At 42.9% G+C, this 13,461-nt stretch overlaps 1 protein-coding gene across 1 annotated transcript; it reads left to right on the forward strand.

Moving 5' to 3' along the window:
* The first annotated feature begins 1,895 nt into the window (after window positions 1-1,895).
* On the forward strand, window positions 1,896-4,343 carry LOC146724364 (uncharacterized). Its single transcript, XM_085479987.1, has 2 exons — window positions 1,896-3,105; window positions 3,209-4,343. The coding sequence occupies exons 1-2, from the start codon at window positions 2,034-2,036 to the stop codon at window positions 3,757-3,759; spliced, it is 1,623 nt and encodes a 540-aa protein (XP_085336113.1). The 5' UTR covers window positions 1,896-2,033; the 3' UTR covers window positions 3,760-4,343.
* Window positions 4,344-13,461: the final 9,118 nt, after the last annotated feature.

Here is a 13,461-nt window from a genome sequence, read left to right on the forward strand (position 1 = left end):
GGGAAATATTCATTTTTCGATTATCATACCTTAATACTTTTATGCACAGAATAATAAGACGAATCAATTGGTGTAAAGAAAACACATAGTTGTTTTAAAGAAAAATTATGTAACTGCTTATTGCAATTTTCATATTTTTTTTAAAAGTAACTATGTGTTTTCTTTATACCAACTGATTTGTTTCATTATTCTGTGCATAAAAGTATTAAGGTATGATAATCGAAAAATGAATATTTCCCAAGATATTTTATAATACAAAATTGACATTTTATGTCAAAATACTGCAAATTTGCAGCCTTAATAACTCGAAAAATACTTAATGAAAAAATATTTTGTTGTAGTGTTTTGGAAAGCTCTCGAGGTAAACTACAAGAATATGTAATAAAAAATAGTAGGTTCTATTTAAAAAATTGAAGGTTACCTTCACGTGATCTTCATATGATTATCCAAAGTTAAATCAATGGTACCATCTTATGTCCCTCTCGAAACCATACAACTTTTGTCTGAAACATTTCTTCATAAAATTTATAGAAACGGAAATATTTTGGGTGATAGATTAAAATGAATCACCCTGTATATGTATATATATATATATATACAAGGTGATTCATTTTAATCTATCACCCTGACTAATCTATCACAAAATATTTTGGGTGATAGATTAAAATGAATCACCCTGTATATATATATATATATATATATATATATATATATATATATATATATATACAGGGTGACCCATTTTAACTTAGGCAGCCAAATAACTCGAAAAATAAGCACACTACGAAAAAATGTTTGCAATCAAAATTTCGTCATTTCGAGGGGGACGTACAATGACGTTAACATCAGCCCCTCCCACCTCTCTCCCTGGGCGGTGAGGGAAGGCAAGTTTGAAATCTTAAATGGAAACCCCTATTTTTTATTGCATATTCGGAATCTTTGGCTAAAAACACATACAATTTGTCTGAAACATTTTTCTCGATTCAAGATAGATGGCGCTGTAATCGACAAAATTCAATTTCTTCGATTTCTCTTACTGACAAGGGACATGTCACAACTGTCCGGAACCGATTTGATTCTCCTTGAAATATGTTGTTAAATACACAAATCTAAAAGACACGTATTTTTTTATACGTGCGCAATTTGAGTTTTAAGGGGTGAAACACCCCTTTAAAGAATAACGGTATTTTTCTTTAGGATCAAATATCTGCTAAACTATAAGAGATATAAAGAAAAAACGTACAACAAATTTTAATGGCTTGAAGAGTACTTTAAAGTTATATGAACAAAAATTTTTTTTTTTTTTTTTTTTTTTAAAAACCCTCACCACCTAATTTTTTTTTTCAAAATTAAAAATTTTGTTTTACCTAATTTAAAGCTTATTTTTTTCCAAATTCAACCATGTGTAATAAAGTTATGTTACGAAATATCATTTTCGAAAATTAATTATAAACGCTCCCGTATATACGCTCATCCGTGCTATGTGCGTAAGTAATTACCGTCGAACAATAAAATATATAAAAAATGTTTTTGTATAATTCTTATTTATGTTTTCTATGTATTTATAACTGCGTATTGTGTATATTTAGATTTAAAAAAAAATTTTTAAATATAATTAATAAGAATTTTTTAAATATACCCCCTGCTTTCTTATTATTTCTTTAATATTTAATTTCTTCTATAAAAATTAAAAACAATTATATTTTATAATAAAATTATTTTTTAATTGAATCTTGCGAATACCAATGTCGCAATATTTGGCATAAACAAATTTTATATCTTACGTTAAATGAATCATAAGATAAGATTATGTGTACGTGTTCCAGATAAGTTATAATTTTTACAATAAAATCTTTAATACGTTAAAATAAATAATAAAATAAGATTATGTGATGACGTATTTCTGATAAGTTAATATAAATTGTTCATGTAGCAGCATAATTCTCACAGTCGGTGTAGTCTTTTCGTTGTAATAATATCTGTGTAAACTGTTCTTTTATTGCAATAGAAAGCAAAATATAACATCTTTGAATATGATTATCAATCCGCTTAACGTTGTTAGACTTTTATTGGTGTCAATAAATTCAATATATTTAACAGAAACGCCAGTAACTGAAGCAGAAGTGGAATTAAAGGAAAACATTAAAAAAATATTACTGGATAGCGTTTTTCATTATAATGGGGTGGAAGTAACGGAAGAAATATATCTCGATTATGAAGAACCTTATAAATTACATAGTTTTGAAATAATTGAAGATGACGAAGAAGCATGGCATGAAGATAGTTTAAATTCTCATCCTCATTGTTCAAATGATGATACAAATTTTGATAGTTCTTATAAAAGACGAGCTGTTGAGTATTGGCGATTTCGGGACACTGATGAAAACAGTAATGACAGAAAAAGGAATCGTCCTCTAAGAGTAGTACAAAATAAATTTAGAAGAGTTTCATCTGAACGTCAGTTAAGGCGATGGGAAGAACAAATACAATCAGGTGGAAGTCGTACAGAAAAATTATCTTACATCTCCAAATTTACACATGATAAATTTACTGCAGCTGTCGAATCAGGATTCATGGTTCATGATATTGATTTAAAAAGATGGGCTTTACAAGCTCAAGAAGAAATAGGAAATTTAAATCCTATATTTAAAGCATCTCACAGTTGGATAGCAAGATTTAAGAAGTCTCACCGAATTGTTTCAAGAAAAGTTACGAAGTTTGTCACTAGAAGAACATTAGAAGATTCTGCTGATTTGCAAAAATCAGCTGATGATTTTCTGGAAACAGTAAAACCTCTTATTGAACAGTTTGGATCTGAAAATATTTACAATTCAGATCAAAGTGGTTTCCAATTGGAACTTCACTCTGGAAGATCATTGTCTAACCAGGGAGAAAAGAAAGTAGAACGTGTCGTGCAATCCATATCATCAACAACCCATTCATATACGATACAACCAATAATATCCTGTAATGGCAATTTGTTGTCCCCTTTATTTATTGTATTAAAAGAAGCTAATGGTAAATTTGGACCAAGAGTACAAGAAAATTTATTTAAAGCAGAAAATGTTATTGTAAAAGCATCGAAATCTGGTAAAATGACATCAGGTATTTTCCTTTTATAATTACTTTTTTTAACAACCTTATTTTATTTAACAATTTAATAAGAGTCATAAAAAAACTATTAAATTAACATTTATATTTTGTACAGATCATTTTAAAATGTGGTTAGAAGAAGCTTATTTCGCAAACATTGGTCCTAATAGCGTTCTTCTTATCGATTCATGGACTGGACATTGCCCCAATATGATTTCGGATTTAACACCTCCTGGAACACATATTACTACTATGATAATACCGAAAGGAACTACAGGGAAAATACAACCATTAGATGTTTATGGATTCAGAATTTGGAAAAATTTTGCTAAAAGATTTTCAGATGCGGTTTTACTGTTGGAAAGTAATATAAACTTACATGAACGAAATAATATAATAAAATTGCAATCTTTGATACATAATCAATTGTCATCCCCACGATATCAAAACTTATTTAAATATTCGTGGTTTAAAAGTGGTTATACGAATGAAAGACCAGACGAATTCGAAAATCCAGTACACTTTAGTTTAGACGAAACTTTAACAAAATGTGATATCGAAGGTTGCAATAATATAGCTGTAGTAAGATGTTCTTGGTGCAAGAAGTCATTATGTTTGAAACATTTTTTTGTCGAATATCATTATTGTAATGTGTATAATGAGTGAATAATATAAAATGCAAATACATTTTTAAAAAAATCTAAATATACACAATACACAGTTATAAATACATAGAAAACATAAATAAGAATTATACAAAAACATTTTTTATATATTTTATTGTTCGACGGTAATTACTTACGCACATAGCACGGATGAGCGTATATACGGGAGCGTTTATAATTAATTTTCGAAAATGATATTTCGTAACATAACTTTATTACACATGGTTGAATTTGGAAAAAAATAAGCTTTAAATTAGGTAAAACAAAATTTTTAATTTTGAAAAAAAAAATTAGGTGGTGAGGGTTTTTTAAAAAAAAAAAAAAAAAAAAAAATTTTTGTTCATATAACTTTAAAGTACTCTTCAAGCCATTAAAATTTGTTGTACGTTTTTTCTTTATATCTCTTATAGTTTAGCAGATATTTGATCCTAAAGAAAAATACCGTTATTCTTTAAAGGGGTGTTTCACCCCTTAAAACTCAAATTGCGCACGTATAAAAAAATACGTGTCTTTTAGATTTGTGTATTTAACAACATATTTCAAGGAGAATCAAATCGGTTCCGGACAGTTGTGACATGTCCCTTGTGAGAACCTATGCTTACGATTCTGCAATACATTAACAATAAAAATACCACGTTTTTATTGTTAATACTCGAAATTAGTCTTAAAACAAACTTCTCATTATTTTTTATTACTCATTAATTACTTCTCAAGAAACTGCTTTTAGCGTAACCCAGGAACAACGACGTGGACGTAGCAGTTTTCTATTCCCTTCGGGGTGCTTGATTAACGTGAGTCCCCTCGCCTCTCACAATTCGGGGTGCTTGAACGTGTGGTAACCCAGCCAGTGAAGGCAAGGTCGAGTAGTGACCCAGCCAGTGAAGGCAAGGTCGAGTGGTGACCCAACCAGTTAAAGCAAGGTCGAGTAGTGACCCAGCCAGTGAAGGCAAGGTCGAGTGGTGACCCAACCAGTTAAAGCAAGGTCGAGTAGTGACCCGTAGGCGGCTTCTGCCGCCCGGGGTTCTCGCCTTTTGCTCTGGGGGGGATTTTTCTGGGGTTTTCTGGGGGAGTCTCCCCCGGAGTTTGGGGTGGGTTCTTTTGGCGGTGGGGGCCGCCGGGGTGGGGAGGTGTGTGAGCCGCGCGTGATCACCCGAGGGGCTTTGCCCGGAGGGTTTCCCGAGGGGCATTGCCCGGAGGGGGTCACGCCGGCGGAGGGACCGACACAGTCACCCGAGGGGCTTTGCCCGGAGGGTTGTCCCAAGGGGCTTTGCCCGGAGGGGGCTGTGTCGGTTGGTCTCCGGGGCCGCTCGGACATATTCCGAGGCGGGGCCCGGAGACAAGGATGATCCAGAGTGCTGGTTGGGAGTCCCCGGGCTGGGTAGCCTGGGTCTCCGTCCCAGCGCCTCTGGCTGGTTCCCGCACCCGGGCCACTCGGACATATTCCGAGCTCGGGCCGGGTGCGGAGCCACGCGCGACTACCCAAGGGGCATCGCCCGGAGGGTGCCGCGCGGGCCTGCCGTCGGGGCCGCCCGGACTTATTCCGGGGCAGTGCCCGGCGGCGAGAGTAGCATCACCTATTGGCGGCGACCGTCTTCTGTTCCGAAGTCGTCAACTGGTGAAGGCGTTGGCCGTTGCAGGCAGTTAGTCTGCAGCGGTTGTGCTGGTCGCCGTGGCAGGCAAGGTGGGGTCGGGGGGCGGCGTTCTCACCCCAACTGTCCACGGGGCCCCCTGGGTGGCGCCATTCATGAGGGTGCTCTCGTTGTCGGAGGCGAGAGACCCCCGAAAGCATCAGTCAGTAAGGGGCAGGAATCCAGTGACGAGGGTGTGGAGTTTTCCCCCTCGCCCAGAGATATATGCTGGCTCTCCCGGAGTACCGAGGGCCCCGCCGGGGGGTGATGCCGGTCACGTTTCGGGTCGCCCCCCGGTGGGTGGGAGATGCGCCGGCCAGCGGAGCCTTCATGAAGCATGGGATATATTGAAGGAAATGAATGATCAACTAAACAACAATGAGAAAAACAACCAAAAACAGGGGGTACTCTCGACAATTAATGTCGAAAGAAACGAAGAGGTGGAAATAGGATCGAGCTTGTTGGAAAGGGAGGAAGAAGGACGCGCTCCAATGACGTCACATGTGGAGAACCAAGACGGTGACTACGAAAGAGGTGAATCACCTAATCAAGAATTTCATCAAGAGTTTGAAAAAAGGTTTGGCAAAGAGGCTCTAAGTAGCCTTACAGAGCAAATAGGAAGAGAAATGGTCGAACAGACGACCTCGCAGAATAGACAGTACATATCTGCTATACTAGAGGATTGGAAAGACAGCCCTTCACCTTCTAGAGGAACGACCCCTGCTGCGAATTCCGCAGCGGATTCTATAATACAAAACGATAACGACAGTCAGTCTTATCTGTTCTCGGAGCTGAAGGACGCGCAACCGGAATTTGGGGCTCCACTCTCTTTTAACATGGATGTACTCAGATCAGGTGGTGTAGTGACGGAGGCATCTTCGGTAGCATCTGCATCCGCCAGTATGATGGATTTTTCGACCGCCCTACTCGGTAAACGTAGAAAGGATGTTGAAATCAATAGCTCAGAAGAAGAAGAAGAGAATCCTACGCCACAGATTCGACGTAAATCCCGCGCGAGCAAGACAAAGTGCATAGTGACAGATGATAAAAAAGTACCTTCTGCAAGGAAGACCAGGTCCCAGGCTATAATCTCTAATGTGGACCAGTCTCAGCCAGTTGCAGCAACAACTGATTCAGACCTCCCGAGTCAGTCATGCTCCGAAGTAGAACACAAACTGAGCAATAGGAGACACCCTGCTAAGAAAGCAGCACGTAAAAGACGGCCTGACGAACCCACAATTAATCAGTTGCTTCGCCCGCTCCATACGGCTGAGGAACTTAATATTATGACCGTGGGTGATGCCAGCATTGCAGCTGTTGAATGGCTCGAGGACATTGACACCATTCGCGTAAGGAGCAGTTACCAGGGCGCGCTTAGTGGTCAGATTCGTAAAAGAGTAGACATTATTAAAGAAACGGTGAGGTTACTTGCAGAGAAGTTGGAGGACACTGGTGACCCAGCGTACCTACGAAGGCGCAATGCGGAGCTACTAGCAGAGCTTACCGCGTCAAAGAAGGAATCTGCTAAAATGAAAAGAGATATAGAAGATCTAAAAAGGAAGGTACAGGACCTCACAAACGCTCTAACGTTTGACACCCAACGTGCGGATAAAGCAACCTCTCCACTGGATGCCGGTCAGAGAAAGACTTCGAGATCCATATCTCGAACCAGGAAAGAGGAGGAAACAAAGACTAAAACTGATTCGAGAAGAGATCCTGTGCACAGTAGAGAGAGAAGTAGGAGTAATAATGCAAGGACCGTAAATATCAAGAAGACGGACTCTACAATGGACATTGTCATGAGACCACCGCTCCAGGGTATTTCAAAACCCATTCCGGCGGTAGAAAAGAGTGGTCTACGTTCAAGACAAGAACACGACCAAAAGTTGGATGCAGAATTGTCTCGGCAGATTGTTGAGCTTACAGCTAGAAGAAGGGAACTCCGACAAGCGTCCAGGAACGATCAAGAAGCGTCCCGACCACCGAGTCCATCCCGAGGGAAACCTCGTGTGATCGGTAACGTACAGATCGCCCCGCCCTTGCCTAAAGAGTTCCCACCTCTTCCTCCACCTGCCCAACAAATGGATAGTGAGAGGATGGAGTGGATAGCGGTTACTACTAAAAAGCAGAAGAAGAGACAACGGAAAGCTGCTAGTCAGGCTGTGAACCGTCCCAATAAAGAGAACAATTCTGAGAGAAGAACGGAGAAACAACCAGCAACAGGGAATAATCTGCCTAAGACCAAGAGTCCGGAAAATAAGAGACGTCGACCACCTCGTACAGCTGCAGTTGCAGTAAAGGGACTCACGGACGACTTCTCATATGCGGCTGCGCTACGACAACTGAGAGACAAGATATCTCTGCCAGACCTGGGGATAAGCAAGACCTCGATTAGACATTCAGCCAATGGCGGTATGATTATTGAGGTCCCAGGCCCTGATAAGGCAGCCAAGGCGGAAGCCCTGAGGGAAAAAGTCTGCAGCGCCTTAGGAGAAACAGCTCGAGTATCCCGTCCAGTCATCAAAGGAGATGTTCGGCTCATTGGTTTGGATGACTCCGTTGTCCCGGACGAAATCGCGGACGTGATAAGCGCGGAGGGAGGCTGCAAATCTGGAGAAGTGAAGGTGGGCACCATCAGACCTATGTCTAATGGTCTGTTTACCGCATGGGCACAATGCCCGTTGGGAGCCGCGATCAAGGCCTCCCAACTAGGCAAAATTAAAATAGGATGGACAGTCGCGAGAATTGAGCTTCTTAAGGCCCGGCCCTTACAATGCTTCCGCTGCTGGGGGCACGGACACCTAAAAAGCAACTGTAAGTCTCCCAACGACAGGAGCCAAAATTGTTATAGATGCGGGGAAACAGGGCACTCGGCGCTGACTTGCACCAATCCGCCGGCATGCTTGTTATGCAAAGAGCAGGGAAAGGATCCACATCACCGTGTTGGCACTGCACAGTGTTCAGCGGACTTTAGGACAACTGGAGGGAACGCGGATCGGAGGCCCGAAAAAATGGAGACAGGGAATGCTTAGAATTGTTCAATGCAACCTGGGCAATTGCTGGCAAGCACAACATCTGCTTGAACAGCATATGCTGGAACTCCGCGCCACAATTTGCGCAGTATCGGAACCGAGGAGCGTACCGGAAAACCAATATTGGTTTAAAAGCATTAACGAACGCGCTGCTATTCGCTGGAATCCTGGAGGCGCTGTGCAGACATGCAGGCTGATCTACAGAGCGAGAGATTTTGTGGTGGCAGCGATGGGAGGGTATAGCGTCATCTCATGCTATATCTCTCCCAACGTATCATTTGGGGAGTTCCAAACCTTCCTCGACGAAGTTGGAGTGGCTATCACAAACCTGCCAGGCAAAACCATGATTTGTGGCGACTTTAATGCAAAGTCACGTCTATGGGGATCACCGCGAACAGATCAACGCGGAGAGTGCATGGAGGAATGGGCCGCAGAGTATGGCCTGTGTCTGGCCAATACTGGGAACTCCCCCACATGCATCAGGCCACAAGGAACTTCCATAATCGATCTGTCATGGGTTACGGAAGACATCGCAGCACAAGTGCAGGATTGGAAGGTACTGTCAGAAATAGAATCGCTATCAGACCATGCATACATTTCTATGTACATTGGACGAACACCAGCCCAAAATAAACAACCGGCAAAGAAGAAGAAGAGTAAGTACCCAAGGTGGAATTGGAAGAAACTGGATGAAGACCTATTCCAGGCTTCCATAATATGGAACTCCGAGACGGCCCCAACAACAGAGAATATAACGGCATCCAGATACGCGAGATGGCTTAAACGCACGATGCACAAAGCATGCGACGCTGCCACAACAAGAGTAGGCCCCCGACCACCAAGAGCACAGGTCTACTGGTGGAATGCAGAAATCGGTGATATGAGAAAGGCATCCATACAAGCGCGCAGAGAATGGACACATGCCAAAGAAAGGAGAAGACCCCAGGAGACGGTGGACAGGCTCAGACAGGAGTACAACGTAGCGAGAAGACTACTAAGAAGAGGAATCAACAAGGCCAAGTCCTCGGCGTGGAAAGAGTTGATCCAAACAATCGACGATGACCCTTGGGGCCGACCTTATAAGATTGTGATGAACCGCCTGAGATGTGCAGCTCCAAGCCTCACAGAAACCCTGGATGAAGAAGTCCGAGAACTATTATTGGACTCGCTATTCCCACAAGGAGGATCAGACGATCATGGACCTCACTGGCAGGAATGGCAATGGGAGGACGAATGGTCTGTCACTCGAGGAGAGGTCAAGAGAGTGATAAAGCAAAAGAAGAGCAACAACACCGCTCCTGGACCAGATGGCTTGAAGATGAGCGCATATGGTAAGCTCCCACCAGAGATGATCCCCAAAATAGTGGAATGCTATGATAGATGCCTACAAGAGGGAAAGTTCCCGACGATCTGGAAACTAGCCAAGCTGGTTCTCATCCCTAAGGGTAGCTCCCTGGATGAAGAAATCCCAAAGGTCAGGCCTATTTGCCTCCTGGACGAAATCGGAAAGATCTTGGAGAAGATAATAGCAGATCGGGTTACAGGGTGGATGGATGGTGATCCACACTTCCAACTTTCGGATGACCAATTTGGATTCCGGCAAGGTAGATCCACGTGCGACGCTCTATTCAGAGTGCAAAATATAATAGAGGAAACGATTGAAGAGGATGGAGTCGTGATCGCGGTCAGCTTAGACATAGCTAATGCGTTCAATACGCTACCCTTCAAGGCTATAAGGGAAGGGCTGGCCCAGAAACAGGTACCCGAATATCTGAGGCGTATCATAGACGATTATCTGCACAACCGATACATCGAGTATACAGACCAGGACGGAAATACTATTAAAAGGCCCATGCTAGCCGGGGTCCCACAGGGCTCGGTCCTCGGACCGACCCTGTGGAACATAGGATACGACAGTATCCTTCAGAGAGGTACCGAGACAGGATGCTATACAATATGCTACGCGGATGATACCCTCATACTCGCGACAGCGGATAGTATAAACAACGCGGTTGCAAGAGCGAATATACAGGTTGGCCTAACGCTCAACAGGATAAGCAGACTGGGTTTAACAGTTTCCACCCAAAAAACAGAGGCTGTCTTGTTTTATGGTAAAAGGAAAAGGCCGGACAACATGCCATCCATCATGGTAGGAGGAACAAGCATCCAAACTCAAGAGACCTTGAAGTATCTAGGCGTAATTTTTGACAGCAGGATGAATTTCAAGGCTCACTTCGAATACCTGGAAGGAAAGGTGTACAAGACGATGCGCGCTCTATACAAGCTGATGCCCAACTTGAGGGGGCCCGGGGAGGGTAAACGTCGACTATACGCTAACGTGGTGATCTCGATTATCATGTACGCGGCACCCATTTGGTGCGATGCCCTCACTCGCTCCAGAAGACAAAGGGAGAAATTAGATCGACTTATGAAAGTCGTCAACATAAGAACGATATCGGCATACCGCACGGTGTCTCTGGATGCGTCGTCACTATTGGCGAGATCCCCACCCCTGAACCTTATAGCCTCAATGAGAAAGAGGGCCTATATTAGATCTATGGAGGTGAAGGATAGAGAGGAGCACCCGGAACAAACATTGAAAGAAATCCGCGAGGAGGAGTCACTGCTCACCAGAAGACAATGGAAGGTGTACGCAAGCAGACCTTTAATTGCTGGTCAACGTACTAGGGATGCGATACTACCCAACTGGAAGACGTGGTTGGAAAGGTCACACGGTTGTATGACGTTCCATGTCTCACAGATCTTAACTGGACATGGTTGTTTTGCCTCGTATCTCAACAGAATAGGCAAAATAGACTCCGCACTTTGCACACATTGTGCAGAGAACCTAGAAGACACCTCGGAACATACTCTGCAGGTGTGTAGAGCATGGTCTGAAGAAAGGGAGGAACTAACGAAAGTGATTGGTCCTGACCTGACGTTGGCAACAGTGGTGCAGGCGATTTGTCAAAACAAAAAAGCATGGAGAGCATTTGCCGCCTTCTGCGGAAACGTAATGCTCAAGAAAGAAAATATAGAACGGGAGAAACAGGCTCGCGAGGTCCTATTGACTCCCGTCTCGGATGGAGAAGATTCGTCTAGCTAATAGATAAATAAACAGAGATGACCAATTTTCAACAAACTGGACAAGACGAAGACGAACACAGGAGGAGGACAGCGTGACCGGTCGGGTCACTGTATAATCGATTTGAGCCAATCCGAATCGATTTGACCTACCGGACATATGCGAGTATGTACATGTGTATATGTGAGTATATATATATATTGTATGTATGTACATAAGATTGTATGTGTGTGTGAGTGTGTGCGTGGGTGTGTGTGGGTGTGTAGAGGGCGAACGATAGAATGTATGTATGTATGTATGTATGTGTGTGTGTATGAGTGTATGCATGTGTGCACTGAAGGAGCACCTAAAAGGTCCAAAGAGGGAGGTCTCTCCCCCTTTCCCCCCCCTCTCCTCGCTATGCGAGTCTGAGGTGGGGGGGAAGAAGGGAGAGATGGAAGAGAGGAAAGATAGAGGAGAAGGAACTGGCCAAGACTAGTCAAGACCAGCCAGAGGACGGAAAGACGAAGGAAGAGGCGTGCAAACGCACCTGTGTTGGACCCGCAAAAGTATTGTGCACAACGGTTCTTGCGGACCCAACCGATCACAGAAGCAGAGGATAGCTTCTGTGCCCAGGCGGAGGTTTAGTGGGTAGGACTAGCTGAGGCTGTTGTCTCGGTTGGGATCCCTACGGCAGTCGGGCCATTTTCGATGGCTCGATTACGTGGGGAAACTAGCCGGGGCGAGGTGCCTTAGTACTGGGGTAACTAGTACCCCGGGCATAGGTGAGTCCCACATAACCCGGCGGGGACGGCCCCACTGTGGTATGCGTAAACGCATTCCTCCGCCTTGCGCCGATCGCAAAAAAAAAAAAAAAAAAAAAAAAAAAGGTCGAGTAGTGACCCAGTCAGTGAAGGCAAGGTCAAGTGGTGACCCAACCAGTTAAGGCAAGGTCAAGTAGTGACCCAGCCAGTGAAGGCAAGGTCGAGTAGTGACCCAACCAGTTAAGGCAAGGTCGAGTAGTGACCCAGCCAGTGAAGGCAAGGTCGAGTGGTGACACAACCAGTTAAGGCAAGGTCAAGTAGTGACCCAGCCAGTGAAGGCAAGGTCGTGTGGTGACCCAACCAGTTAAGGCAAGGTCGAGTGGTGATCCAACCAGTTAAGGCAAGGTTAAGTAGTGACCCAACCAGTGAAGGCAAGAATATCGATTACTTCTGTAGGCGTATAATTTGCCATTTTACCAGAATTTTATCAGAGTACAAATGTTAAAAAAATACATAAACACTTGTGACTTTGGCACTAAATGGACAAAATTTTGGAGGGATACTAATGGCGTTTTTCCCTGAGAGACCTAGTGTGCATTGTTAATACTCGAAATAAGTCTTAAAACAAACTTCTCATTATTTTTTATTACTCATTAATTACTTCTCAAGAAACTGCTTTTAGCGTAACCTGCCCTTTAAGCAACTTGAATGGTCCAAAGTACCGCACAAGAAACGCCCTGCGGCGAGTGCACACTCAGTGCGCACTCCATTTAATGCCAAAGTCACAAGTGTTTATGTATTTTTTTAACATTTGTACTCTGATAAAATTCTGGTAAAATGGCAAATTATACGCCTACAGAAGTAGTCGATATTCTTATAACCTTTGGTGAATGTGGTAGAAATTACAGACTTACTGCCCGTACTTATGCGGAGCGATTCCCAAATCGCCGCCATCCTACTGATCAACAAATTATAAACATTGAAAGGAGATCTCGTAATAATCCACTTCATCGCGAAAGGCGAAGGAATAGACTTCATAATAATAATGACCCTAGATTGCTCGCAGTTTTGGCTATGGTTCATCAAAATCCCCATATTAGTACCCGTCAAATAGAACGAGAACTGGGAATCCCTTAAACTACGGCACATAGATTGTTACGATCAGTCAATTACCATCCGTATCATATTACTCTGGTACAGGAATTAAGTGAGGCC

Source organism: Nylanderia fulva, unplaced genomic scaffold (assembly GCF_048542155.1).
Source record: "Nylanderia fulva isolate GAGA-0341 unplaced genomic scaffold, ASM4854215v1 Scaffold136, whole genome shotgun sequence".
In the NCBI taxonomy this organism is placed as follows: domain Eukaryota; kingdom Metazoa; phylum Arthropoda; class Insecta; order Hymenoptera; family Formicidae; genus Nylanderia; species Nylanderia fulva.